The sequence below is a fragment of the Vulpes lagopus genome, chromosome 2 (genome assembly GCF_018345385.1).
Source record: "Vulpes lagopus strain Blue_001 chromosome 2, ASM1834538v1, whole genome shotgun sequence".
Lineage (NCBI taxonomy): Eukaryota > Metazoa > Chordata > Mammalia > Carnivora > Canidae > Vulpes > Vulpes lagopus.
Genome location: NC_054825.1, coordinates 53106647 through 53132553, shown reverse-complemented (window position 1 = coordinate 53132553; position 25907 = coordinate 53106647). Strand labels below are relative to the sequence as shown.

General features: G+C 41.7%; 1 protein-coding gene across 1 annotated transcript in view; it reads left to right on the top strand.

Annotated features, from left to right (window-relative positions):
* Nucleotides 1-25907, top strand: part of SNX1 (sorting nexin 1) — a 37183-nt gene that overhangs the window by 10545 nt on the left and 731 nt on the right. The window contains exons 2-14 of the mRNA XM_041744775.1: nt 3460-3568; nt 7760-7887; nt 8819-8885; nt 14299-14342; nt 16062-16203; nt 17210-17288; nt 17979-18054; nt 20236-20349; nt 20568-20661; nt 21677-21882; nt 24273-24416; nt 24996-25076; nt 25569-25640. Of these exons, the coding sequence (XP_041600709.1) occupies nt 3460-3568; nt 7760-7887; nt 8819-8885; nt 14299-14342; nt 16062-16203; nt 17210-17288; nt 17979-18054; nt 20236-20349; nt 20568-20661; nt 21677-21882; nt 24273-24416; nt 24996-25076; nt 25569-25640 (1356 nt within the window). The remainder of the gene's footprint in view (nt 1-3459; nt 3569-7759; nt 7888-8818; nt 8886-14298; nt 14343-16061; nt 16204-17209; nt 17289-17978; nt 18055-20235; nt 20350-20567; nt 20662-21676; nt 21883-24272; nt 24417-24995; nt 25077-25568; nt 25641-25907) is intronic.

Genomic DNA, 25907 nt, shown 5'->3' with positions numbered 1-25907 from the left:
AAAAAAATAAAAGAGACTTTGGGGTACCTGGCTTGCTCAGTCAGTAGAGCATGTGATTCTCAATCATGGGGTTGTAAATTCAAGCCCCATATTGGGCGTAGAGATTACCTTAAAATCTTGGAGATGGGCAGCCCGGGTGGCTCAGCGGTTTAGTGCTGCTTTCGGCCCGGGGCCTGATCCTGGAGACCTGGGATCGAGTCCCATGTGGGGCTCCCTGCATGGAGCATGCTTCTCCCTCCGCCTGTGTCTCTGCCTCTCTCTCTGTGTATCTCTCAAGAAATAATAAATAAATAAAATCTAAAATCTTGGAGATAAAAAGAGAATGTTTAATGTTGCTGTGGGTGCAACACTCTTAGACATTAGGGGTGGAATGTATAAATTGATGGTCTTTCTGGAAGTCAGCAGAGGCTCTGAAAAATTTATGTCCAATAATTCTACTTAGGAATCTATCCCAAGAGTGCCTGGGTGGGTGTCAGTTAAGAATCTGCCTTTGGCTCAGGTCATCATCCCAAGGTCCTGGGATTGTGTCCCGCACCAGGCTCTCTGCTGAGCAGGAGGTCTGCTTCTCCCTGTCCTGCTCCCTCCTGCTCGTGTTCATGCTCTCTCAAATAGATAAGATCTTTAAAAGAATATCCCAAAGAAATATTCAGATGTGGACTTATATATAGGAATGAACATCATAGCATTATTTGTGCTAATAAAAACCTGGGAACTGAAAGTGTGATTTTTGTCCAACTCCTGATGACATGAAAAAAAGATTCAGATGGTGGAGGTGGTGGGGAACAGACTACAAAGCTTATATACATAGCAGATTAATTTTATAAAAGAACTACAGAGGAGAGAAAAGAGGAAGAATAAATATAGTAACCAGTCTGTCTTCAGCTTTCTATGAACACAGCCATGAATACTTTGATTTGGGGGATGAAATCCCAGAGTGTATCTGAGGTGCAGTTTTTTGTTCTCACAGGTAGTTATTACCTAGCATACCGAGGGAGCATACGTCTTTGTTTTCATCACAGTTCTAGTCTAGAAACTAATCTAGAAAAGATTAAAACCCAAGACACATTAAGGATATATATGTATATAATTCATGGTTTGGGCTTGAAGGGAGTCTGGTAGAGAAAGAGAGACAGGTGGCCATTCTCTAGTAGTCTTTGGAGTGTCTTGTCCATCTGAGTCTGTCTCTTCTGATTATTATAAGAAAAGGCAAGCTGCTGTTATCTTTAGTCTTTAAACTTCCAAGTTTAGGGACTCCTGGGTAGCTCAGTGATTGAACGTCTGCCTTCTGCTCAGGGTGTGATGCTGGAGTCCTGGGATCGAGTCCCGCATCAGACTCCCTGCATGGAGCCTGCATCTCCTCCCTCTGCCTCTCTGTCTCTCATGAATAAATAAATAAAATCTTAAAAAATAAATAAGCTTCCAAGTTTAGATGATGAATCAGAAATGGAAAGCTGGCTATATTCATCTCTGTATCACAAGAATGGGTTCTTCCAGGGTTTTTTTCTTTTTAATGGCTAAATTCTAACGTGTGCTTTTCCTGTTACTTTAGTCTCCGTTGCCTACTCTTAAATTACATTTAATTATATATATGATATATACAATATGTTATTATATAACTTTATTATATAATATGTACTTTTATATAACATATACTTTTATATATTATAATATCACATTTAATTTCCATATAGTTATAATAAAATATAAATATATTATGAAATATAATTGTATTAGAAAATACAAATTTTATATATATATATCTTTATGTATTTTTTTTTAATGGCTAACTTCTAATGTGTCCTTTACTGTTGCTTTAGTCTCCCTGGTGGGCTACTAGTAAATTACATATAATTATTATATATATATATATATATATATATATATATATATAATATGATTTTATTATATAATACAATTTAATTATATATATAAAATCATATTTTAGAATTATATTTCACTTTATATATATATATATATATATATCCTTATGTCTTGAGTTTTAATCTCTCCTAGATCTCCATTTAGAAATGACTGGTATCAGTGAGAATGAATTAAATCAAACAGCTTTTGGTGAGGTCCCCATACTGTCCAAGAGCACAAGAGTAAAGAAATGTGTGGGATCCCTGGGTGGCGCAGCAGTTTGGCGCCTGCCTTTGGCCCAGGGCGCGATCCTGGAGACCCGGGATCGAATCCCACATCGGGCTCCCGGTGCATGGAGCCTGCTTCTCCCTCTGCCTGTGTCTCTGCCTCTCTCTCTCTGTGTGACTATCATAAAAAAATAAATTAATTAATTAAAAAAAAAAAAGAAATGTGTATGTAGGAAGGTAGTTGGCAACGTATGAGGCAAAGGGGAGCTGTGGATTTTGCCTTATTATTTATTTGTTGTCTTTTGCTCTGCAGTAATTTTGTTGTTGTTGTTGAAGATTGGGTAGGAATTTCTTTCCCTAAGGTTGGCCCCAGTACTGGGATGAAGCTGTTTGCATGGCAAATTCAGAATACCTAATATATCAGTTGTCATTTTACTTTGTTAGGTTGGGTCAGAAAAGGCCTGTTTCTAAGGAACAAACTCTCTCAGATTTGTTAAGGAAATGTTTCATAAAAGATTCCTTAAGTCAGGTCTTTTAACTGATTTGGCCTTGGGGTCTGATTTCAAAAACCCTGCAATACCACACCATGGCTTTTGAAGCCAGATTCCCAGCATTCTGTTCATGTTCTGCACAATCCAGCTTTGTTCACTCTGGTACCGGTCTGGGCCCCACCCAACCCTTGTTTGTGAGTGATCACTGAGCTTTTTGATAAAGGCCATCAACTGACTTTATTTTTACCATGTGCCCACTAGGCGAAGCATGACTGGTTTTTATTTTGCTAGCCTGGCATGGGTGTGGTTGAAAATTGTGTCTGGGAAGTTAGGGATAGAAATATAACATATTTATGAAGAGCATTAGATAGAAATTGTTATACCTTCCTTTGCCTGTCAGGGGGTCAGTTATACCTACACAGCTGGGTTTCTGTGAACAGTTTAGCCAAGGCCACACAGTAAGCCAGGATCAGAGCTTGAATTCTGCACTCCAGTGTGGTGTCCTAGTCACTGGAATGTGCCCCTTCAGCATGTGAAAGAATAAAGGTCATCAAGTGAGAAGGAGAAATGCATATGGACAGGTTCTTTTGAAAATTATCTGTGTGTACACATGTCAATATCATGTGCTTTGGGGTTAGGGCATTTCATCAAGGTTATGGTGTTAGAAATTAACTCTGAAATGTGTGAGTTTATTTTAGCTCTGTGATTACTTGTGCAGCACTTACATCACTAATGCTGATTTGCTGCTTATTGAACTGGCTGAATCGTGAGCCTGTCTTCCACTAAACACCTATGGATGCAACTGAGGGATGCATTAAAAGTCAGTTTCTAGGTTTGTTTTTAACAGTACTGTTTTATTCAGAGTATCTCTTCGTTTTCAGAGTAAGCCCCAGTCTCCAAAGAGAATTGCTTCCCTTCCTATCAACAATGGCTCCAAAGAAAATGGGATCCACGAGGAACAAGACCAAGAGCCCCAGGATCTCTTTGCAGGCAAGTATGGACTCAAAACATACTAGGAGTCTTCTCAGTCGCTGAGTTAAACACACAAGATGTATACTGGAAACATAACTCAGGACTCCTGCGTGGCTCAATGGTTAAGCGCCTCCCTTCAGCCCAGGGTGTGATCCTGGAGTCCTGGGATCGAGTCCCACATCGGGTTCCCTGCATGGAGCCTACTTCTCCCTCTGCCTGTGTCTCTGCCTCTCTCTGTGTCTCTCATGAATAAAAAAATAAAATCTTAAATTTTTTTTTTTTAATTTTTATCTATTTATGATAGTCACAGAGAGAGAGAGAGAGAGAGGCAGAGACACAGGCAGAGGGAGAAGCAGGCTCCATGCACCGGGAGCCCGATGTGGGATTCGATCCCGGGTCTCCAGGATCGCGCCCTGGGCCAAAGACAAGCGCCAAACCGCTGCGCCACCCAGGGATCCCTAAAAAAATAAAATCTTAAAAAAAAAAAAAAAAAGGAAACATGACTCTATGTAAGGATATGCTTGTGGAGGATTCCAAATCATGTAGAATGTAGCCCCTGCTGTCAAGATTCTGACAAGTTTAGGGAGTAAAACCTAAACATACAGATAATTAGGCTACTACTAAGCAATGTAGTTATGGCAGGAAGAATGCTATAAATACTAAGTGTCTGATCTTCGTTTGAGATCAGACTAAAGTAGTATTTTTAGACTTATGACCAAAATGTAAGAATTACATTTTGTGTCATAATCCAAAATGTATACGTACTTATAAAACTGACATAAAAATTTTATTAGGTGACTTGCCTTTGCTACTTTCAGTAAAATCTGAAATATCCTGTTGTTTCTCCCTTTTTTTTTTTAATTTTACTTATTTATTCCTTTTTTTTTTTTTTTTTTTTATCTATGATAGTTACAGAGAGAGAGAGAGGCAGAGACACAGGCAGAGGGAGAAGCAGGCTCCATGCACCAGGAGCCCGACGTGGGACTCGATCCCGAGTCTCCAGGATCGCGCCCTGGGCCAAAGACAGGCGCTAAACCGCTGTACCACCCAGGGATCCCTTATTTATTTATTCCTGAGAGAGACAGAGAAAGAGGGGGGGTTGCAGAGACACAGGCAGAGGGAGAAGCAGGCTCCATGCAGGAAGCCCGACGTGGGACTCGATCCCGGGTCTCCAGGATCACGCCCTGGGCCAAAAGTGGCGCTAAACCACTGAGCCACCCAGGCTGCCCTCTCCTTTCTTTTTTTAATGCTATTTGCAACCCATTGAATTGATTTCACAGTTTACCAATGAGCCGCATCCTGCAATTTGAAAAACACTAATATGGAGTAGGGTTTCTTAACCTTGGCACGATTAACATTTTGGGCCCAATAATTTTTTGTTGAGAGGGGCTCCCTGTTCCCAACAGGGGGTGATTCCTCTCCCCCCGACCCCTGGAAGACATTTGGCAATGGTGAGAGATATTTTTGGTTGTCCCATCTGGGAGGGCTATTGGCATCTGGTGGATAGAGGCTATAAATGCTGCTAAACACCCTACAGTGGACAAGACAGCCCCACCCAAAAAAGAATTATCGGGCTAGGGACTGACGCCTGGGTGGCTCAATGGTTGAGCATCTGCCTTACGCTCAGGGCGTGATCCTGGAGTCTGGGGATCGAGTCCCACATCAGGCTCCCTGCCTGATGGAGTCTGGGGATCGAGTCCCACATCAGGCTCCCTGCCTTTATTTGTCTCTCACAAATAAAATCTTAAAAAAAAAAAAAGAATTACCCAGCTCAAAATGTCAGTAGTGCCCATACTGAGTAATTGATCTAGAATACCCTTGGAAGACTTCCTGGAAGAACGATTTATGTAGGAGAAAAGGAGAAAGGATACAAATGGTTGGGCAGAGAATATAAAAGTACATTTGAAGGCCAGTAAAATAAACTTGGTGGGCCAGAGCAGGGAGTTCATAGAAAAGCCATGGAAGATAAGGCTTTAAATGTAGTTTAGGAGGATTTTAGACATCGGTAATAATTAGTTTGAATTTTATCCTACTGTCAGTTAAGAGCCATTGGCAGTTTTGAATAAAAAAACTGATATGTTTTTTTTTTGTTGTTGTTGTTGTTTTTTTTAAGATTTTATTTATTTATTCATGAGAGACACAGAGAGAGAGAGAGGCAGAGACACAGGCAGAGGGAGAAGCAGGCTTCATGCAGGGAGCCTGATGTGGGACTCGATCCCGCGTCTCCAGGATTAGGCCTTGGGCCAAAGGCAGTGCTAAACTGCTAAGCCACCTGGGCTGCCCAATAAAATCTTGTAAAAAAAGGGAGATTCTTTCTCCCTTTTCCTCTGTCTGTCCCCTCTGCTCCCCCATGTGTGCTTCCTCTCTCTCTCTCTCTCTCTCTCTCTCTCTCAAAATACTAAATCTTAAAAAGGAATACCTAAGATAAGACATTTAGTTTAGGACTTGAGTAGCTTCTCAGAATTTTTAGATATTGATTGTGGAAATTTAAATGTTCTAGTTTTATTTGCCACATAATTAGTTCCGTGATGGAGCCCAAAGGCTTTTCTATCACTCTTTTCAAGTTTTGGCATCTTTGTCCCCTGAATGTCAGTAGAAAATGCACAGTTCTTCAAAGGACTTTCAGTAGCACTTAATAAGCCAAAGATTTTAAATGGGAAGTACCTCCTGTTTCCAAACTCATTTATTAACTTATTATTTACTTGGGACCTGCATGGTCTGAATATCTTCAACATCTTTCTGCTGGTTACTTGCTCCAAAGAATACTACAATCCTGAGGTATTTATTATGTGTACTTTGTTTTGTTTTGTACTCCCATACCATGGTCAGATTATATTACCATCTCTCTTCTTTTCCTGATAAGAGACCAAGTTCCAAGAGTGTGGCAGTCATGTTTGTATACGTGATTCACATTTAATGATTAGAACATTCATCTAGGACTTAGTCATGCCTTATAGTCCCCCATCTCTCATTTCATTTTAGTTCCAAATGAAAGTCTAGAAAAGAAAAGAAATAGGGGCACCTGGGTGGCTTAGTTGGTTAAGCATCTGACTTTGGCTCAGGTCATGATCTTGGGGTCCTGGGATTGAGCCCCACATCTGGCTCCCTGCTCAGTGGGGAGTCTGCTTGTTCCTCTCCTTCCTCCTCTGTCCCTCCCCCCATCATCTCTCTGTCTCTCAAGTAAATAAATAAGATCTTTTAAAAAATAAGAAAGAGAAATAGCTTCTTTGAATTCCCTAGAACTAAAATTGCATACCTACTGATTAGGCCAAACTCAAATAGATATTATGTTTTTCTTTACTAAAGAAGAAAAAAATCTTTGGTTTTAGGTTTTGAACTTCTAATGCTCTAAGTTGAAAGTGTGTTCTTTTTATTAGTCAAAAAAAATTTGTCTAAAAATGGTGCCTTCTGCTCTTCTAAAGTCCATCTCTAGAACACTTAGAGAATGAGTTGTTTTGCTCAACTGAGATGTTCTCAGATAGACAAAGGTGGCTTTTAAGCACCATTTTTCACAACTATTCTTATTAGAAGGATTTTCAGATACTACATCTTTTTATCCCCCTTGGACAAAATGTATCAAACATAACTTTGCAAGATGATCTAAAAACTGTTATTGTAAAGAGTTATTAAACTGCTAAAACAACATTGCCATTCTCAGGTGTAGCAAATAGTACCTTTTCCGAAGTATTACTGTCTTTGTATATTGGGTCTATTTTTTCTAGCTTACCAGTTTTCCTTTCTTTGATGTCATTTTTTGCTGTCAATACACCCACATTTAGCTGAACTTATTCCTCTTTTCCAAAGTTATAGCAGGAATAAGTAGAGTTTATATAAGATTTTAAAGGAATATTCCTCAGAGTAAAATAAGTTGGTACGCTGACTTTGTAGTCTTTTGCTTAATATCTGGTTCTTGCCTAAATCTTAGGGAGGAGAGGGTAGCCAAGTAGCTATAGGAAGTGGGAGAGATTCTTCCATCAGGCCTGTGCTAGAGTACTTCCCTTGCTGTCTTCCCCTTTTATCCACGTAAATTCTTACTTTTTCTTGTTCTGTTTACCTGGACCAGATTTCACAACTCTTGTTCTCAGTTTGAAAATGTGTAAGTATTGAGAGTGGTTGCTATTGTTTTTGTCTCTTAGCTTATAGAACTGAAATTTAGCCATCAGAAACCCATTATTGATCTTCATTATAGAATATCAACTTTTGTTGTAGATGCCACAGTGGAGCTCTCTCTGGACAGCTCACAAAATAATCAGAAGAAGGTGCCAGCCAAAACGCTCATTTCTCTTCCTCCACAGGAAGCCACAAATTCTTCTAAGCCCCAGCCAAGCTATGAAGAGGTGAGAATTTGTGCTATTGGTCTTGTTTCTTTTGGATTTTTAGGACTGTGCTGCCAGTCTGAAGTTCAGTTGAATATGAACCTTGAGAAAATATTTATGATTCTTGAAGAATGAAGAAGGCCTTTTTCATTAATGGACAGCGAGAATCCCATGAAGAACTCTTTCTTGGGGCACCTGGGTGGCTCGGTCAGTTAAGTACCTGCCTTCAACTTGGGTCGCAATCCCAGGGTCCGGTGATAGAGCCTTGCATTGGGCTCCCTGCTCAATGGGGAACCTGCTTCTCCTGCTCCCTCTGCTGTTCCCCCAGCTTGTGTTCTCTGATTCTCTCTCTCTCAAATAAATCTTAAAACAAAACAGAACACCTCTTGGGTAGAATATCACCCAAAGAATAGCACAGAGGCTTTCGATGAACACTAATGATAATTAGTATTTGAAGCTTCCATATTCAAGAGTATAGGCTTTCCTTATTGCCTCCGTAGCCCAACAGAGGCAGATCTTATAAAATCTAGTAATTATGCATTATGATCAAAATAACGTTGTTGTTTTTTTAAAGATTTTATTTATTTATTCATGAGAGACACAGAGAGAGAGAGAGAGAGAGACAGAGGGAGAAGCAGGCTCCTAGCAGGGAGCCTGATGTGGGACTCAGTCCCGGGTCTCCAGGGTCACGGCCTGGGCTGAAGGTGGTGATAAACCACTGAGCCACCTGGGCTGCCCCAAAATAAGGTTTTAGGAGAATAGATGTAACAGACTTATAAGCAGACTTCAAAGTATGAAAGTTGATTCCTTGGGATTTGGGAAACGGACAGAACTAAACTGATGTATAGAAGGTTATAGCTTGATGATGTTATTTTGATACATAGTAATTGCAGGGTAAAATTCATAGCCTTTTTGGTGTATTAATTTTCATGGTTTGTCTTCTCTTTAAAAGCTAGAGGAAGAAGAACAGGAAGACCAATTTGATTTGACAGTTGGTATAACTGATCCTGAAAAGATAGGTAAGTATACTTGGCACTCCTTCTGATATTAGGATGTGGCCAAGGAGAGCATAGCTAGCTAATTTCTACACAGTTACCTTTAGAGCGAATTAGCCAACATGAAGTGTTTCATCATTATCTTTCCTGTAAGATTATACCCCTTGCTATGCTTCTAAGGCCAGAAATAGCAGTTACCTAGTACTTTATTAGGCTTTCTTTGCTTTTCGGGAAAAAAAATCAGAGACATTAAATACCACTAGAATCCCTTTTAAAAGTTTTTTATTTCTTTTTAGAGAGAGCACACATGAGCAGGGAGGAGGTGACAGGGCAGTGGGAGAGGGAGAGGGAATCTTAAGCAGGCTCCACACCCAGCACCGAGCCCAACACGGGGCTCAGTCTCACTGAGATCATGACCTGAGCTGAAGTTAAGAGTCCGTCTCGGGAATCCTGGGTGGCTCAGTGGTTGGGTGCCTGCCTTTGGCTCAGGTCTTGATCCCAGGATCAGGGATCAAGTCCAGCATTAGGCTCCCTCTGCCTGTGTCTCTGCCTCTCTCTCTCTCTCTCTGTCTGTGTCTCTCATGAGTAAATAAATAAATCTTTAAAAAAAAAAAAGAAAAGAAAAAAGTCCATTTCTTAACCGACTGACCCAACCAGGGGCCCCCAAAATTTTATTTTTAAGTAATCTCTACACCTAATGTGGTGCTTAAAACCTACAACTCTGAGATCAAGAGTCACATGTTCCACTGACTGAGCCAGCCAGGCACGTCAGAATCTTTTTTTAAGAACCCAAATGTTAAAAAAAAAAAAAAAAAAAAAAAAGGACCCAAATGTTGCTTTCTCCCACAGAATTGATGAGACCATTTTACTCTTTTTTTTGAAGTCATATATTCCATTTAAGTATCCTAAAAGAGGGGCATCACATTAATGTGATATAATCCAATCACATTTGAATTCCATGTGAGTCTGGGTGGCTCAGTGGTTTAGTGCATGCCCAGGGCATGATCCTGGAGTCCTGGGATAGAGTCCCATATCGGGCTTCCTGAGGGGAGCCTGCTTCTCCCTCTGCCTCTGTCTCTGTCTCTGTCTCTCTCTGTCTCTCATGAATAAATAAATCTTAAAAAAAAGAAAAAAGATAAGTATCCTAAAAGACATGTTCTAAAATTTGAGAGTACTGAATTTGTTTTTCCTCCAAGAAGTTTGGAATTCTTGTTATTTATCATGCACTCTTGATAGCCTAAAGAAGTATGTAAATCTGCATCTCTCTTTGATCGGTAAAAACTAAAGGACTTAGGTTGAATTTTGGTCATATTTGGGGGACGTTTGATTTTCAGAAAGCACAGTGCTTAACTTTAGCTAAAACTTAGATTTACTGGATAGCCTTCCCATGTTCTAGGGTTGTAAAAGCTATTAATGAGTAGAGAGCAACAGGCCTCAACTTTCCTTGTTCTGTACTTACTCCCTGAGAGAAGAGACTTTACAAAGCTTTTCCTCCTAAACAGGGATGATGTTTATATGGTTAAGAGGAAAATGTAATTTCCAACCCCATATAAAGTGTAATTAGACTTTATGCCAAAATGGTTTGTTGTTGAACTGTTGAGTTTGACTTTTCCTAGACTGTTGCCCTGGTAGGATGTTTATGAGTATCTTATACAGTTTCCTCATCCAATAATAGAGGAAACTGAGGACCAGTAGGTGAAATGCAGCTTTCTTTTCAGGTCTCAGTATGGTCCATGGTAGAGCCTGGACCAGTACTTTGGATTACATATGCAGGATTATTTTTTGCCTCTAATATTTTAAGTATTCCATATAAGCAGATTGATTTTATTTATTTATTCATGAGAGACACAGAGAGAGAGAGAGAGAGAAAGGCAGAGACACAGGCAGAGGGAGAAGCAGGTTCCTAGCAGGGAGCCCGATGTGGGACTTGATCCTGGGTCTCCAGGATCAGGCCCTGGGCTGAAGGCGGCGCTAAACCACTGAGCCACCAGGGCTGCCCAAGCACACTGATTTTTAAGCTAGTTATTATCTGCTTTAAATCCTTGGTAGAGTAAGAAAAATTGTAAGTCAATAATATTAATTGTTTTAATATTTAAAAATCATTATATTTAAGAAAATTAATAAAAGTCATGATGCTTAATAAACCAGGAGAGGGAGGAAGTATATTAGTTTTCTAGGACTTCTATAACAAAATACTAGTAACAGGGTGGGTTAAAACAACAGGAATATATTTGCTCAGAATTCTGAGGGCCAGAATTCTGAAATCATGGTGTCTGTCAGCAAGGCCATCCTCCCTCTGAAGGCATTAGGGAAGGTTGTTCCATGCCTCTCCTGGCTTCTGGGAGCCTCAGGTATTCTTGGCCTATAGATGTATCACCCCAGTCTGTGCCTTCATTGTCACATGGCATTCTCCCTAAGTGTATTCACGTTGTTTTCTCTCTTTATGTGTCTCTCTGTGTCCACATTTTTCTTTATAAGGACACCAATCAAGTTGAATTAGGGCCCACACCCTCTGACCTCATTTTCACTTTACTTCTATAAAGACCCTGTTTCCAAATAGTTTCTGAGATACTGGGGCATTAAGACTTTTCTTTTCTTTTCTTTTTTCTTTTCTTTTCTCTTCTCTTTTCTCTTTTCTTTTGTCTTTTCTTTTCTCTTTTCTTTTCTTTTCTTTCTTTCTTTTCTTTTCTTTTTTTATTCATGAGAGACACAGAGAGAGAGAGAGAGAGGCAGAGACATAGGCAGAGGGAGAATCAGGCTCCATGCAGGAAGCCCGACATGGGACTCGATCCCAATGCCCTGAGCCAAAGGCACACACTCAACCGCTGAGCCACCCAGGCATCCCCACATTAGGACTTTCAACGTATATTTTTAAAAGGACAGAATTCTACCCATGACAGTAATTTAAACATCCTGTGGTTTAGATTTATTTAAACTCGTATTACTTTGGTGAATAGCTTTCATTCTCTGGTGCTACAGTCTAGATTCTTAGTCATGTTGATGTCAAAAAACAGCTACTTAAAGCATATTCATATTCAAGACCTGATCTTGGGGCACCTGGCTGGCTCAGTCAGTAGTGCATGCAACTCTTGATCTCCGAGTCATGTTCATTCCTACACACATCTAAATAAGAAACCAGGGGGGATCCCTGGGTGGCGCAGCGGTTTGGCGCCTGCCTTTGGCCCAGGGCGCGGTCCTGGAGACTCGGGATCGAATCCCACGTCAGGCTCCCGGTGCATGGAGCCTGCTTCTCCCTCTGCCTATGTCTCTGCCTCTCTCTCACTGTGTGTCTATCATAGATAGATAGATAGATAGATAGATAGATAGATAGATAGATAGATAGATAGAAACCAGGGTTCCTGGATGACTCAGATGGTAGAGCATGCACCTGTTGATCTTGGGGGTCATAAGTTAGAACCCCACATTGGGTGTAGAGATTACTTAAAACCTTAAAAAAATTAATTAATTGGGACACCTGATGGTGCAGTTGGTTAAGCAGGCAGCTCTTGGTTTGAGCTCAGGTGGTGATCTCAATATCGTGAGATCAAGCCCTGCGCCAACACAGAGTTTGCTTCAGATTCTCTCTCCCTCTGCCCCCCATTTGTGCACATGTGCACACACGCTTGCACGCACTCTCTCCCTCTCTAAAATAAGTAAATAAATCCTTTTAAAAATAAATTAAAATGCCACTACTACCGCTTTTTAGACTCTTGGTAACTTATATATGTCATCTTCAACTTTCTGAAATTATTTAGGAAATAAGCATAAATTTAAAACTGCTATATTACTAGCCCATTTCCATATTTTATGAACTCTGTATATACATGCAGGTATGTTTTTTCTAACTCATTAGCTCAGTAAAAGAAGGTAATATGCTGGCAAACTGAAGATCCTGCTTTGCTGTCATGTTTTATGTATGTTTGCACTTAGGCTTTCCTTAATTGTAGGCACTAAATTATGGGATTGACCTTTGGAAATTTGACTATGCCTTGTGAATGAAATTTTGAATACTTTTTCTATGAAGTAAATTTAGATTTTTTTTCCTTTTAACAGTGATAAATATTCTTAGCAGTGTTAAGCAATGTAGTATAAGTGGTTTAGAAGAGAACTAACAGGGATCCCTGGGTGGCGCAGTGGTTTGGCGCCTGCCTTTGGCCCAGGGCGTGATCCTGGAGATCCGGGATCGAATCCCACGTCGGGCTCCCGGTGCATGGAGCCTGCTTCTCCCTCTGCCTGTATCTCTGCCTCTCTCTCTCACTGTGTGCCTATCATAAATAAATAAAAAATTAAAAAAAAAAAAAAAAAAAAGAGAACTAACAGTGGTAATTGATATGCAGTAATTTCTAAGCTTTAGCTTATGATTTCTGTTTCATACACATCCTTTTGGTAGGATTAGAGAGGTAGGAAACACAAGCTCTCTATTCCCATATAATTTCCAACTTCTCTGTGTACTTTTTAAAAAAGCAGGCATTCCTAGCCATGTCATTGGAACCAAGTTGCAGTATGTAACCCTGTTGATCCGATACTTCACCACATTCCCCTGTGCCCTCTCTCTCTCAGGACCAGTTCAGGAGCTTAAGCAGCTAGTAATGGTTGACCTAGGTTTTCCTGTTTGGTGTAGGGAAAGAATTGAGGGGTTGGGAAGAAGGGAACAAAACCAACCCAAAACACCAGATTCTAGTACTAGAGCTTTGTTTGAGTCCAGTGTGTCTTTTCACTGCTCAGGGAGTCAATGGTGCCTTTATGTCCCTAAGTGGTCTAGGTCAAGACACTACCATGGAGAAAAACAATTGCTTGAATCCCAAATTATTTAACAGTCAAAGACTTTTTCAGAAAAATAATTCCTCCAGGAAAGAGATTTGTGTGACATCAGGCAGCCGGAGCGTCTTCCTGCCAGGCCCTTTGCTTGGGTGAACATGCTAGATGAGAGAGGTTAGTGTCCCCCAGCACCAATGGAGGGATCCGTGACAGTATTTCTGAAAGAGCAAACCGAGCCCAGAGCTAGCTTAGGGTAGAACTGCTTGTTTCCTTTTACATCAGTTGCTTCCTTCTCCTCCTCCTGCTTTATACAGCAAGAGAATTGTTTGGTTTTAGACAGATGTGTATAACCAGCCCAAATATTGGCATGGCAACAACCGATGGATTGTGAGTATCCAGTGCTGCTTTGTGGAGGGTATGAATGGAGCCTACCCTTGGAACAGGGGATGACTTTCTTGTCTAATTCATCCTGGGGCCCTGCCAGCATCTGTGGGGGCATAATATGTAACACAGAGACCCTAAGGCAAGATTATAGGATAGTATATAAAGCTTGGAGATGAAAGAAGTATCCCTTCTTATGTAGGACTTCTGTGGTTTACAATTCCTGGTGAAATGTGAGCAAGATCAGCACTGCTTTGGTTTATAAAATAATCCTCTTGTGCTCTGTTGTTCTCCACAGGAGATGGTATGAATGCTTATGTAGCCTACAAAGTTACAACACAGGTGAGTCCAGGTGACCCTACGGTGACTGACTTAATAGACGTGGGTGTTTATACCAAGAAGGTCATTATTCAGATTATTTCTGGGTATTTCTTTAGTTTCTTTGCCAACATCCTCCTTCAAGTTTACTCAAGATGGAGCAAGCCTGCATCCCTTTGGTAATCTCATCTGAGCCTTTCCACTTTCCTTCCAGAGAGCTAACACTTCAGTTTGAAACTTTGTAAGTTTTATTAAGACCTGTGGTATATCTGATATATCCCCATCCCTCTTAGGAACTCTGTGGTTTAGAACTAGTTTGGTGGATTGCCCCAGACTATATCACCTGTTTAAAAATCATCACTTCTTATGAGATTCCCTATGTGGAGCTTCTTTTAATACTTTCCCTACCCTTTTACCCCTAGAGTCTGGTCTTCCTTTTTTACATAACATTAATGCATACAAAACTTACACAATGTTGTATGCAGGTTATGAAGCATAAAAAATGAAGCCCCGAACCTACCACCAGTCTTAAGATGAGTACCATTGAATCTACCTGCGTGTTTCTCCCTGTCATATCCCCTCCCTCACACCTTAAGGGCAGCCACTCTCCTGAGTCTCTCATTTCCTTTATAAAGAGTCTTCACATATGTATCTTTAAACAAAATACTGTTTTGCTTTGTTCTTAAGTTTCATAAAAACGGCATCATGCTGAAAATAGTGCTTTCTTTACTAGCATTGTTTCTCAGACCCATCCATGTTGTGTGTAGCTGTAGTTAGTCCATTGTGTGATTATAGCATAATATATTTCTCCGTTTTCCTGTTGTGAATATTTGGCATGTTTCCAGTTTTTGTAATTATGAACCATGACCTTTCTTGCACATGTCTCCTAGTATACACATAGAAGAGTATCTCTAGAGTATATACCCAGAAGTAGTCCCTTGGGTCATAGATAGGGCAAATGTTGAGGAAAGGGAATACGAACTTTTGTTTTTGTTTGTGGAATACAAATTTTTTCAAAGCCCTTGTACCAATTTATACTCCCATTGGCATATAAAAAATTCTCCTTTGATATACTTCTTTGCCAACAATTGGCAAGGACAGCCTCCTTAAATTTTGCCTGCCTGGTGAGTATTAAATGGTCTGTCATCATGATGTAGGCCTAATCTTTCTTTACTAGAAGTCTCCTTCATATTTATTGTCTCACTGCTATTTGTTGGCCTGCCACCTGTGAGTTCCAGATTCAGTGACCCCTTAGAAGCTAAAATGTCTACATTGTGGACATTTCACTTAATCCTCCCCCTTTAGTCTGTCTTTAGTTTCACTGCTTTAATTCCAGGAACTGATACCCTTAATTAAGCAGTGCAAGATGAAATAGTTACAGGTGACCATAGATTTCCACTTTAAACTAGATTTCAACATCAGTTTCCTTTAGAGGAAGGGTTCCTAACCTGGATGTGGAACTGGATTTCAATTTAGTTAGTTGCCTTTATAATCCTATACATTTTATGTTATGCATTTAAAATCCTTATTTTGAGAAGGGCTCTGTAGACTTCCAGACAGCCAGAAGGGGGACTGTAGTTCAGAAGGTTTAAGAATCTCAGCTTTGAAGAAAGTTGTTTGCTGGGTAGCTAAAGGACAGGGATCTAGGAAGTAGATTCCTTTCACTTAAGCCAGATGACTTTAAAGATCTGTACTCATCTTCTATTTGAAATGAAATTGCCTTGTGTTTTTTCTGTCCCCAAGACGAGCTTACCAATGTTCAGGAGTAAACAGTTTGCAGTGAAAAGAAGATTTAGTGACTTTCTGGGTCTTTATGAGAAGCTTTCGGAGAAACATTCTCAGAATGGCTTTATTGTCCCTCCTCCACCTGAGAAAAGCCTAATAGGTAAGCTATGTGGTCTTTAATTCTTCTTGGATTTTTTTCCTTTGCATTCCTTCTGTAGTATAATTTCTAATTAGTATAAGAGACTACTATTTTTTAAAGCATTTTTGTTTATGTATCCCTGGGTGGCTCAGCGGTTTGGCGCATGCCTTTGGCCCAGGTTGCGATCCTGGAGTCCCGGGATGGAGTCCCATGTCGGGCTCCCGGCATGGAGCCTGCTTCTCCCTCTGCCTGTGTCTCTGCCTCTCTCTTTCTCTCTATGTCTATCATGAATAAATAAAATCTTAAAAAAAAAAAAAAAAAGAAAAAAAAAGATTTTTGTTTAAACCAGATGTTATTTATTTATTCACGAGATGCTCAACCGCTGAGCCACCCAGATGTCCCAAGAGACTATTATTAAAAGTGTGGAATCTTATGGTCAGGAAAGAGATAGTTCCAGCATTTTCCTATAAATCACATAAGGTCTAGAGAAATAGCATGTTTTGACATGTATTCTTCCTTCAGGTGCAGTAGGAAGCTCTGCTTTGAGCTTTCACAGCTCTGTGTGTATGGGTGTGTGTGTGTGTGTGTTGTGTTGTGTTGTGTTGTGTTGTGTTCATGTTTGTATTGTATCAGGAGTCTTAAATGATTCCTGTTTCCTCCAGACTGAAATGTTCTAAGTAAGATGGGGGCCCGAGGGAGCCAAGGAACATTCCCATTGCCATCAATTGATGTTTATTAATCTATACTCAGAGTCCTGTGGCCCTCTTTTAGAAAATGTATAATGTTCTGCAAGTCTCAGAGTTTAGAACCTTCAACACTTTGCGTCTAGTTCAAAATATGACTCTCGTGTGAAGAACCTTTTGTTCGTGCACCTCATAACATAAAAGTGTAGAAGTGGCCTTTGGTTATTTTTTGTAATGCTGTTCTCATTGCCTTTCCTTCTGTGGGCTTTTCTACAGGTGTTTGTTTGTTTGTTTTTAATTCACAGTGATTTAAAGTTATTTTTACTTTTTAAATTCCACTCCAGGAATGACAAAAGTAAAAGTTGGGAAGGAAGATTCTTCTTCTGCAGAATTTCTTGAAAAACGGAGGGCTGCTCTAGAAAGGTAAGTGCCATATAACCATTTTCCTGAATGATATAAGAACAGGAAAACAGGTAAGAACCTGAAATTGAGACTTAATTATGAAACATTCACTGGAGTTAGTAGAGATGAGAGTCAACTGAATTAAAGACTCACACTTCTGTAAGCTCTCCAACATTTCCTAAGTCTCTGATCTTCCCACCTTAAGAACAGACCATCTTTTCTTTCCTCATCCCGAGTGAGCAGTTAAGGATATTCCCTTTGACAATCATATATGACTGGCTCTGAGGTCTCTTTCTGAGCAGTTATGTTTCTTCCCTTTTTAGAAATATGTGAAGAGTATGAATTTCAATGTGTTTAAAAGCAGAGTCTGGGATCCCTGGGTGGCGCAGCGGTTTGGCGCCTGCCTTTGGCCCAGGGCGCGATCCTGGAGACCCGGGATTGAATCCCACATCGGGCTCCCAGGGCATGGAGCCTGCTTCTCCCTCTGCCTATGTCTCTGCCTCTCTCTCTCTCTCTCTGTGTGACTGTCATAAATAAATAAAAATTTTAAAAATATATTTAAAAAAAAAAAAAAAAAAGCAGAGTCACATTCAAGTGCCTTATCTGAGGACATCTTAAAGTAATGAAAGATGTACCCTTGCCAACACTGTATAACACCCCAAACCTTGTGAGGCCAGGTTGACTAACCAGATAACTGTTAATACCCTGTAGGTACCTTCAAAGGATTGTGAATCATCCTACCATGTTACAGGACCCTGATGTCCGGGAGTTCTTGGAAAAAGAAGAGGTTAGTATTATACAAACTGAATTGCATAATTTATATCTGCCTCTAGTGAAATGAAACTAGTTCATTCAACAAACATTTGAGCACTTTACATGCATTTGGCTTAATACAAGACTATATGCTAATTTTTAAGCCCTCAAGAATGACAGGTATTTTTCAGCCTGTGAAATAAAAAGTTCTGCCTATAATTGAAAGCAACTGGTTTTAAAGGTCAAACTGCAGCCTAGTTTTGTCTTACTGGAACAACACAATGATCTACTTGGCAAGTCCTTTGCATGTCTTTCATAGGTTACTATTAGGCTCAAATTGAATGCTTATTTTGTGCCAGGAGCTGAGAGGCGTTGGTTCAAAACCACTTACCACAGACCACAGAACTGCCATGTAGTGAAAGTGTTGATTCAAATAGACCATCTTTTTTTTTTTTTTTTTTTTTTTTTTTAATTTATGATAGTCACACAGAGAGAGAGAGAGAGGCAGAGGCACAGGCAGAGGCAGAGGGAGAAGCAGGCTCCACGCACCGGGAGCCTGACGCGGGATTCGATCCTGGGTCCCCAGGATCGCGCCCTGGGCCAAAGGCAGGCGCCAAACGGCTGCGCCACCCAGGGATCCCTAGACCATCTTTTTTACAGGCTATGCATAGTCTTTTCATAATTGTGAAAAGTTGGAGATGGCCCAGTTGCTAAAAATTGAAGAAGTAAGTGAAATATATCAATACAACATATACTTTATTCTCATCATTAACAGAAAGTATACAGAAATGTTTATATATATTCATTGAAAATATATATTAAAAAAATTACGTGGAGTGCCTGGCTGGCTTAGTTGGTGAAGCATGTGACTCTTGATCTCAGGATCTTGAGTTCTAGTGTGAGTTCGAGCTCTACATTGTGTGTAGAGCTTACTTTAAAAGAAATTATAAAAAGTGAAACTTGAAACAGTATGTATATAGAGCTATGGGAACATGTTAGTCATTAAGGATGGAAAACAAACACTGGAATGAAATAATGTATCTCATATGAAAGAAAACTAGAAATAAATTAGTGACAAGGTGGGGCTATCATTGTGTATTTGTTTTTTCATTTTGTTTTTACTTTTAAATTTTTATTTAATTTGCATATGATATGCATTACTCTAATGAAGAAAATGGTACTAAGTATATCGAATTCCCCCCACCAAATGAAATTTTTTTAATTAAAATTTCTTTGCTTAATGCAAAAATCTTTTCATTCCTCCTCTGGGATTTCTATATATATTTTTGCTTTTTTGGCCCCTCATCCCCATGTTATAACCCCTAAAACAGAATTTGTCTACAACAGCACTGTTGATACTTTGGGCTGGATCATTCTTCGTTCTAGAGAGCTGCTCTGTGCATTATAGGTGTAGCAGCATCCCTGGCCTCTATTCACTAGACTCCAATAGCATCCCCTCCCCAGTTTTAATGACCAAAATTATCTGCAGCAATGGCCAAATGTCCCCTAGGGAACAAATGTACCCCAAGTGAAAACTATTGCCCTAACAGCCCTGAGCACTAAAATCTAATTTTTAGTATGGTATATACTATATTTACTATAGATTCTTTCAGATCCCTTCCATACCCTAGGAAAGTTGTGGTAGGGCTGAACCAACTAAATTGTTCTTAAATGTTTGACATGCTTGGCTTAATAAGGTCATCCCTAAAAATTCCCTCAATCTGAATAAATAACACTCCTGTCCTTAGTCCTTTGTTCACTGAGAAAAATCCAAATGGAATCACAGCACAGCTTCAAAGCTTCTCAAGACCCTTCATCCAGTTTTGTCCAGAGTATATTGATCCAAAGGATCTTTTAACAAAAGCATGTTTGATATTTAAGCAGTTTGTGCCTGGGATGGCAGACAGTCTCAACACAAGGTCACCAGACCACATAACAATCTTACTCTCCTGTCTTTCTGCATACTGTATCAAAAGCTGAACATTTTCCTAATTCTGTAGGTAACATAGAATTATTTGTAACATAGCCCTTTTAATTTGTTTTTTTTTCTGTGTGTGCTAGTTACAGATATGTCTAACTCCTTTGAAAACAACAATCTACAGTTCAAATAATTTGTTTGGCAAGTTTTGGGCATGCCATCTGATGGATACTAATTCTTCTGAACCTAAAATAGGGGCAGCAGATAACATGCCATCCCGCCTTCTTGGTCTTATAGCTGCCACGCGCCGTTGGTACCCAGACATTGAGTGGCGCTGGTCTCCTCAAGATGTTCAACAAAGCCACAGATGCAGTCAGTAAAATGACCATCAAGATGAATGAATCAGACATTGTGAGTAGCCCAATTCCTCTCACCTTCCCCTGCCCCATCCCTCCCACCTTCCCCTGCCCCATCAATCTTATGGGTGAGAAGCCCTGAGGATCCTGAATTTCTCAGAGACTTTCCTTTAAAGATAATTCGGTCCCTTTTTAAAAAAACTGCTAAGGAAATGCTGTGCTATACACCTATATGAGTCCCCTCCATTAAAGATCTGGGCTTGTGTGTTTCAGTGGTTTGAGGAGAAGCTCCAGGAAGTAGAGTGTGAAGAGCAGCGCTTACGAAAACTGCATGCTGTTGTAGAAACTCTAGTCAACCATAGGAAAGGTAACAACGTCAGAAATACACTTGGAGCTGGGGGAAATTGATGTCTCCATTGAGCTGGAGATGGGAGGGCATCCTGTTCCCAAGTTTATCAGCCATTCAAGTTGAAATTCTCAGCCCACCTAGTCCTTGATGTTCTCATCAAAAAAGTATGCCCTGCACCTCCTGCCTCAGTCACTGTAAGCATTGACTTTTTCTACCTGGAACATGGACTTATTAAGCTGATGTGGTTTGAATTGGTGGCTTATATCTGAAGTGATGTCACACATTTTAGCTACATGGTCAAATTGGCAATACATAAATTCAGGGAAACCATGTATGTCTCCTCACCTTGGCCTAAGAGCTAGTAAAATTTGCCAAGTTTGAATGCTCTGCCTTAAACATGGCAATAAACAGAAATCCGAACAGGCAGAGAACAGTTAGAATGAAGGCAATGTAAGACTTGGCAAGATATGGCCTAGTCCATGGGCCACATCAGGCCCTGACCTACTGCTACAAGCTAGGAATGCTTTTTCCATTTTTAAAGGGATGAGTGAAAAAAGAGAAAATGAGACCAGATGTGGTCCTCAAAGCTTAAATCATCTGGCCCTTCACAGAAAAAGCTTGTCTTGCTCTAGAAGATGTAGGAGTAGGCAGTGTGCACAGACTTTAACAATGAGCTTTAAAAAAAATAAAAATTAAAAATAAATAAATAAACAAACAAACCAATGAGCTTTAACATGAAAATTAAAATCATTTGGCCTGTTGGTATTAACTGGCCCCTAGTTCTCAGGAATATTGGAACTGCTTCCTCCAGGTAGGCCTCAACCTAGTGAAACTTAGGCCAGCAGGTGCCTCTCCCTGCTCGTGTGACCACACTGCACTCCCCTCATTCTTTACGTACAGCCATGGTATAAGTGACTGGGTTGCAGAGTCCCCTGTTAGATACACAGAGGCAGGTTTGCTAAGGCATGCCATGTGGTGCCAGCTGACTTGTCCCTTTTCCTTGAGATCAGAGGCCTCTGCTGTCTTCTTCCAGAGCTAGCGCTGAACACAGCCCAGTTTGCAAAGAGTCTAGCCATGCTTGGGAGCTCTGAGGACAACACAGCATTGTCACGGGCACTCTCCCAGCTGGCTGAGGTGGAAGAAAAAATTGAGCAGCTCCACCAGGAACAGGCCAACAATGACTTCTTCCTCCTTGCTGAGCTCCTCAGTGACTACATTCGTCTCCTGGCCATAGTCCGTGTAAGCCTCTGTTTCCTTTCCTCTTTCTCCCCCCGTCCTTGATTTAATTTGTCTTTCTTTTGCTTTTCCCCTCTCCAAGAAGCTTCCATCCATTATAGCTGAAAATAGGTGTAACTTTCTTCTACTCTCAAGAGAGACGGTATCTTATGAACCAAAAAATCCATTTAACTGTTAGCTAGTTACTGAGTCATTTTGAGGCCTACAGTCAGTTTTTCAAATGCATTTAGAGAAAAGACTATTCTTGAATTTCCAAGTAGGCCCCTCATTATTATTGAAGCTGGACAGTGCTCCTTTCATCAAACAAGGTTTATGATAGGCCTGCTGTCTTGGCTCCCTGGAGCAGTGACTTCCTCAGTCCTTTGGTCTTTGCCTCCTTAACAGTAAGCAGCAGCTTTGCCCTGGTACTGGCTTCACTTGTCCCTCTGTTGTGGGCAGTCAGGTAATTACACGGAACCGGCTTGGCATTGCATGGAGGAGTGTGGCCAGGGGGTAGAGAGAGCTTGTCACCAGAGTCCTTTGTGTGCTGTGCTGACCACACTGGTAACACCGCAGCCTACCTCTTCTCCTGGTAACCAGGGCAGCCTGGTTTCCTGTGACCTTTTAGAGCAGCCAGGGAAGCTCCCTTGGGCAGTGGTATTAGCTCTTGCATGGCCTCCCTGAGATAGAGAAAGAGCCACGAGAGATCCTGGCACCTGTCTTATAAGGGCCTTACACGGAACCAGCTTGGGACCAGAATGAGCCTCTGAGTTAGAGCAGAGCCACCCTCACTCCTCGTCTCCAGCATCTCCCCCACTAGGGAGCTCCCGTGTTGTCAAGAACCGAGCTGCTCCCAGGGCTCTCGTTTCCTCCATGGTAGAGTTGCTCAGTATAGCCTGTGAGGTTGTTCATTGCCCTCTCCTGCTCACCCCAGAGTGATAAGAGGCTGGAAAAATAACCTGCTTTGGAATTCCTAGATCTGGTCAGACTACAAAGACGGAGCGCCACCTCAGGGCCCTCTCTGGGGAGCTTTCAGAGGGGGCATTGTTTGGAGTCTCAGGAGAGCACAGCTCTAGGTTGTGACCTCCTAGGCTGGGTGAGCCCCTGTGGACAGTGGGGAGAGAGGCCCAGCCTAGAGCTCCATGCAGAGGCTGGGGCAGCATGTCTGTGCAGAACTTCAAGCTGGGATTTTTCTCAGACTCTCCACCTGCCCTCCTCATAATCATGAGCTGGCAGTGGTATAGAGGAGATGAACAAATATTTCTCTTTTGCTTTTCCCTGAACCTGGAGCTGCACTGCTCTTAACCCAGAGGTTTAGGCTTGAGTCTTACATGGATATGGTTACCCTTTACCCATCCTTTGACATTGAGCTGCTAAGAAATTACAAGTGAGCACAAGTGACAGTCAATGCCAGGAAAGGTGAATTTAGTGGCATTCACTCCTCAAGTTTCAAACTTTGGCACTATGGAGACCTAGGAAACATCCAGGGAACTTCCCATAGTGAAGGAGAGCAAATGGAACAGGGCTAGGAGTCTGGCCCCACACACAGACCTCTCATCCAGGCTGCCTCTTGAAGCCTATTAAGCCAGTGGAGGTGGTACATGGTGTGGATAGGCCAACAACTATCCTCTGGAAATGTGATCAAGGGACTGGAAACAGGGAAAACCAGCAGTGGGCCTGTGAACCTAAATAGCCTGCAGCAGTTGAGTGTATAGATGAGATGGAAGCTGTGTGTCCCCTGGTAGCTTCAAGCATTCATTTAAAGATCTGTTAAACTAACCCGTATACTATTGGGCATATATAATAATAGGGTTGCTTCCTTAGATTGACCTTACCTTGTATATCTCCCAGGCTGAGGTAGGTCTCCAATTATGTTACTATGTTATAGGTCCCCTGCTTGTTTTCTCTGTATTCTGTGTATGTCTAATTATTAATTGATAATTATTAATATAATGTCAGTGGTTTCTATTAGATTATAAGCTCCATTAAAAAGCAGAACCACGTGTTTCATACCCCAGTATATCCTTAGTTCCTGGCATATGGCAGGAGTTCAGGAAAAGTGTGTAGACCCATGGACTCATCTGAGAGAGGCAGTTTGGGAGCCATAGTGTTGGGCATTGGCATCAGGCCACCTACTGTGCTCCCAGCCATCCAGCCTTGGGAGTCGCATGAAGCAGCATGGCACTGGCCTACTGGAGGCTTGGAAAGGAGTCTTAGCCAAGCTTGTGCTGTTTTATGTTAAGCTTCCAGCTGGGCACTAACATGTGGCTGCAGAACCTGTCCTTGCTTGGTCCTTCTCTAGCACAGCTATTGGAGAGAGCCAGCCCTTCTACCCTTACCCCCTCCTTCAGGCTGGAGCCAGTGGAGCTCCTGAAGGGCTGGTTGTGCTCTTCCCCAACCCCCCACCCTTACAGGCTGCCTTCGATCAGCGCATGAAGACATGGCAGCGCTGGCAGGATGCTCAAGCTACGCTGCAGAAGAAGCGGGAGGCTGAGGCTCGGCTGCTTTGGGCCAACAAGCCTGACAAACTGCAGCAGGCCAAGGACGAGATCTTAGAGGTGAGGCCCCCCAAGGCAGATGAGTGGGGGTATTCTGACTCCCCAGTGAGCCTAGGTCCCATCCCACCCAGATGCTTGAAACCCCACAGCAGGCAAGAGAGCTATTTGAGCCTAAAGGACAGTGGCTGCTGAGGAAGCCTCAGAAGAGTCCAGGCTTGCCTGAAGGCCTGACACTTTTTCCCTTTTCCCATTCCACCCAGACTTGTCAGATAAGAATCTCTTCAAGAGGGGTCCTGGGTGGGTCTTAGAAAAACTCCAAGGTGACTCAGATATGCCCCACTGGTGAGAACTAAATTCAGTTCTCTGGAACTCCCAGCTCTGCTGGTGGGTACCTAAACCAGAGGCTTTGGAGTGCCAGAACTTCCTTAGAGACCAGGCCTGGCCTGGGGCACACAGCATCTCTTTTCCAGCCAGATGGCCTTACACACTGAATCCCATATGGTTTCTAATCTTACCCAGAGAGAGAAACAGACATAATGACCAATTGAGGTCTCATGTGTAGAATTGCTGTCCAGAGGGAAAGACTCAGTAATGATACTGTAGTATTAAGTGATCCTGTCTTTCCCCTTTTCTTCCCAGTGGGAGTCTCGGGTGACTCAGTATGAAAGGGACTTTGAAAGGATTTCAACTGTGGTCCGAAAAGAAGTGATACGGTTTGAGGTGAGATAGAACATCCTATTTTCTCACAAGTGTGCAGTGCCTGGTTTAGTGGTGGTGTTGCTTTTGTTCAAGTCTATTGAGTCAGGAGACAGACGGAAGTGCTGGTGACTTCGTAGTTGTTGTGAACCAATAACGCCTTCTATGTGTGTTCACGTTTGTGTTCTGAGGCAAGGTAGCTGTCCTGTACGTGTTGCTAGACCAGAGCAGCTAGACACAGAACAAAGCTTGCAGCTGTCCTTTGTCCTCTGGTCCTCTTTCCTCTCTCTTCTCTTCCTCCACCCCCCTTCCCCCCTCTGACCCCCCACCACCCACCATGAAGAAAGCTTTGCAGGGCCTTGCAGAAGCTGTTTGGCTGGAAGTTATAGCTATTCCAACTACTGGCTGTAGTTTCTGGGGCTGTGTTTGGCCTCAGTCAGCAATAAACACCACCATCTGATCAAGAGGGTAGGAGTAACTGTCTGGATGATCACTCTAGAATCCTGTCTCCTATAGAAAGAGAAATCCAAGGACTTCAAAAACCATGTGATCAAGTACCTTGAGACACTCCTGTATTCACAGCAGCAGGTATGTAAGTTATACATGACTTTCATCCTCTGTGCCTGATCCAGAGGCCTGCTGCCTACTTTGGGCTTTGGTAATGGGATGGGCTAGGCTGGCCCTGTTGCTCTAACATGGAACATCTAGTAGGGTCTTTTGCTAAGCAGGATTGCCCGAATCCTATAAGAAATTAGTTTTAAAGGACAAACTCCACCTAACCCTCTAAAGGCTGAGGCACCAGGCAGTGTGGTGAACAGTGGGCCCCATTGTGAGGAGCTAACTGAGCTGGGCAAA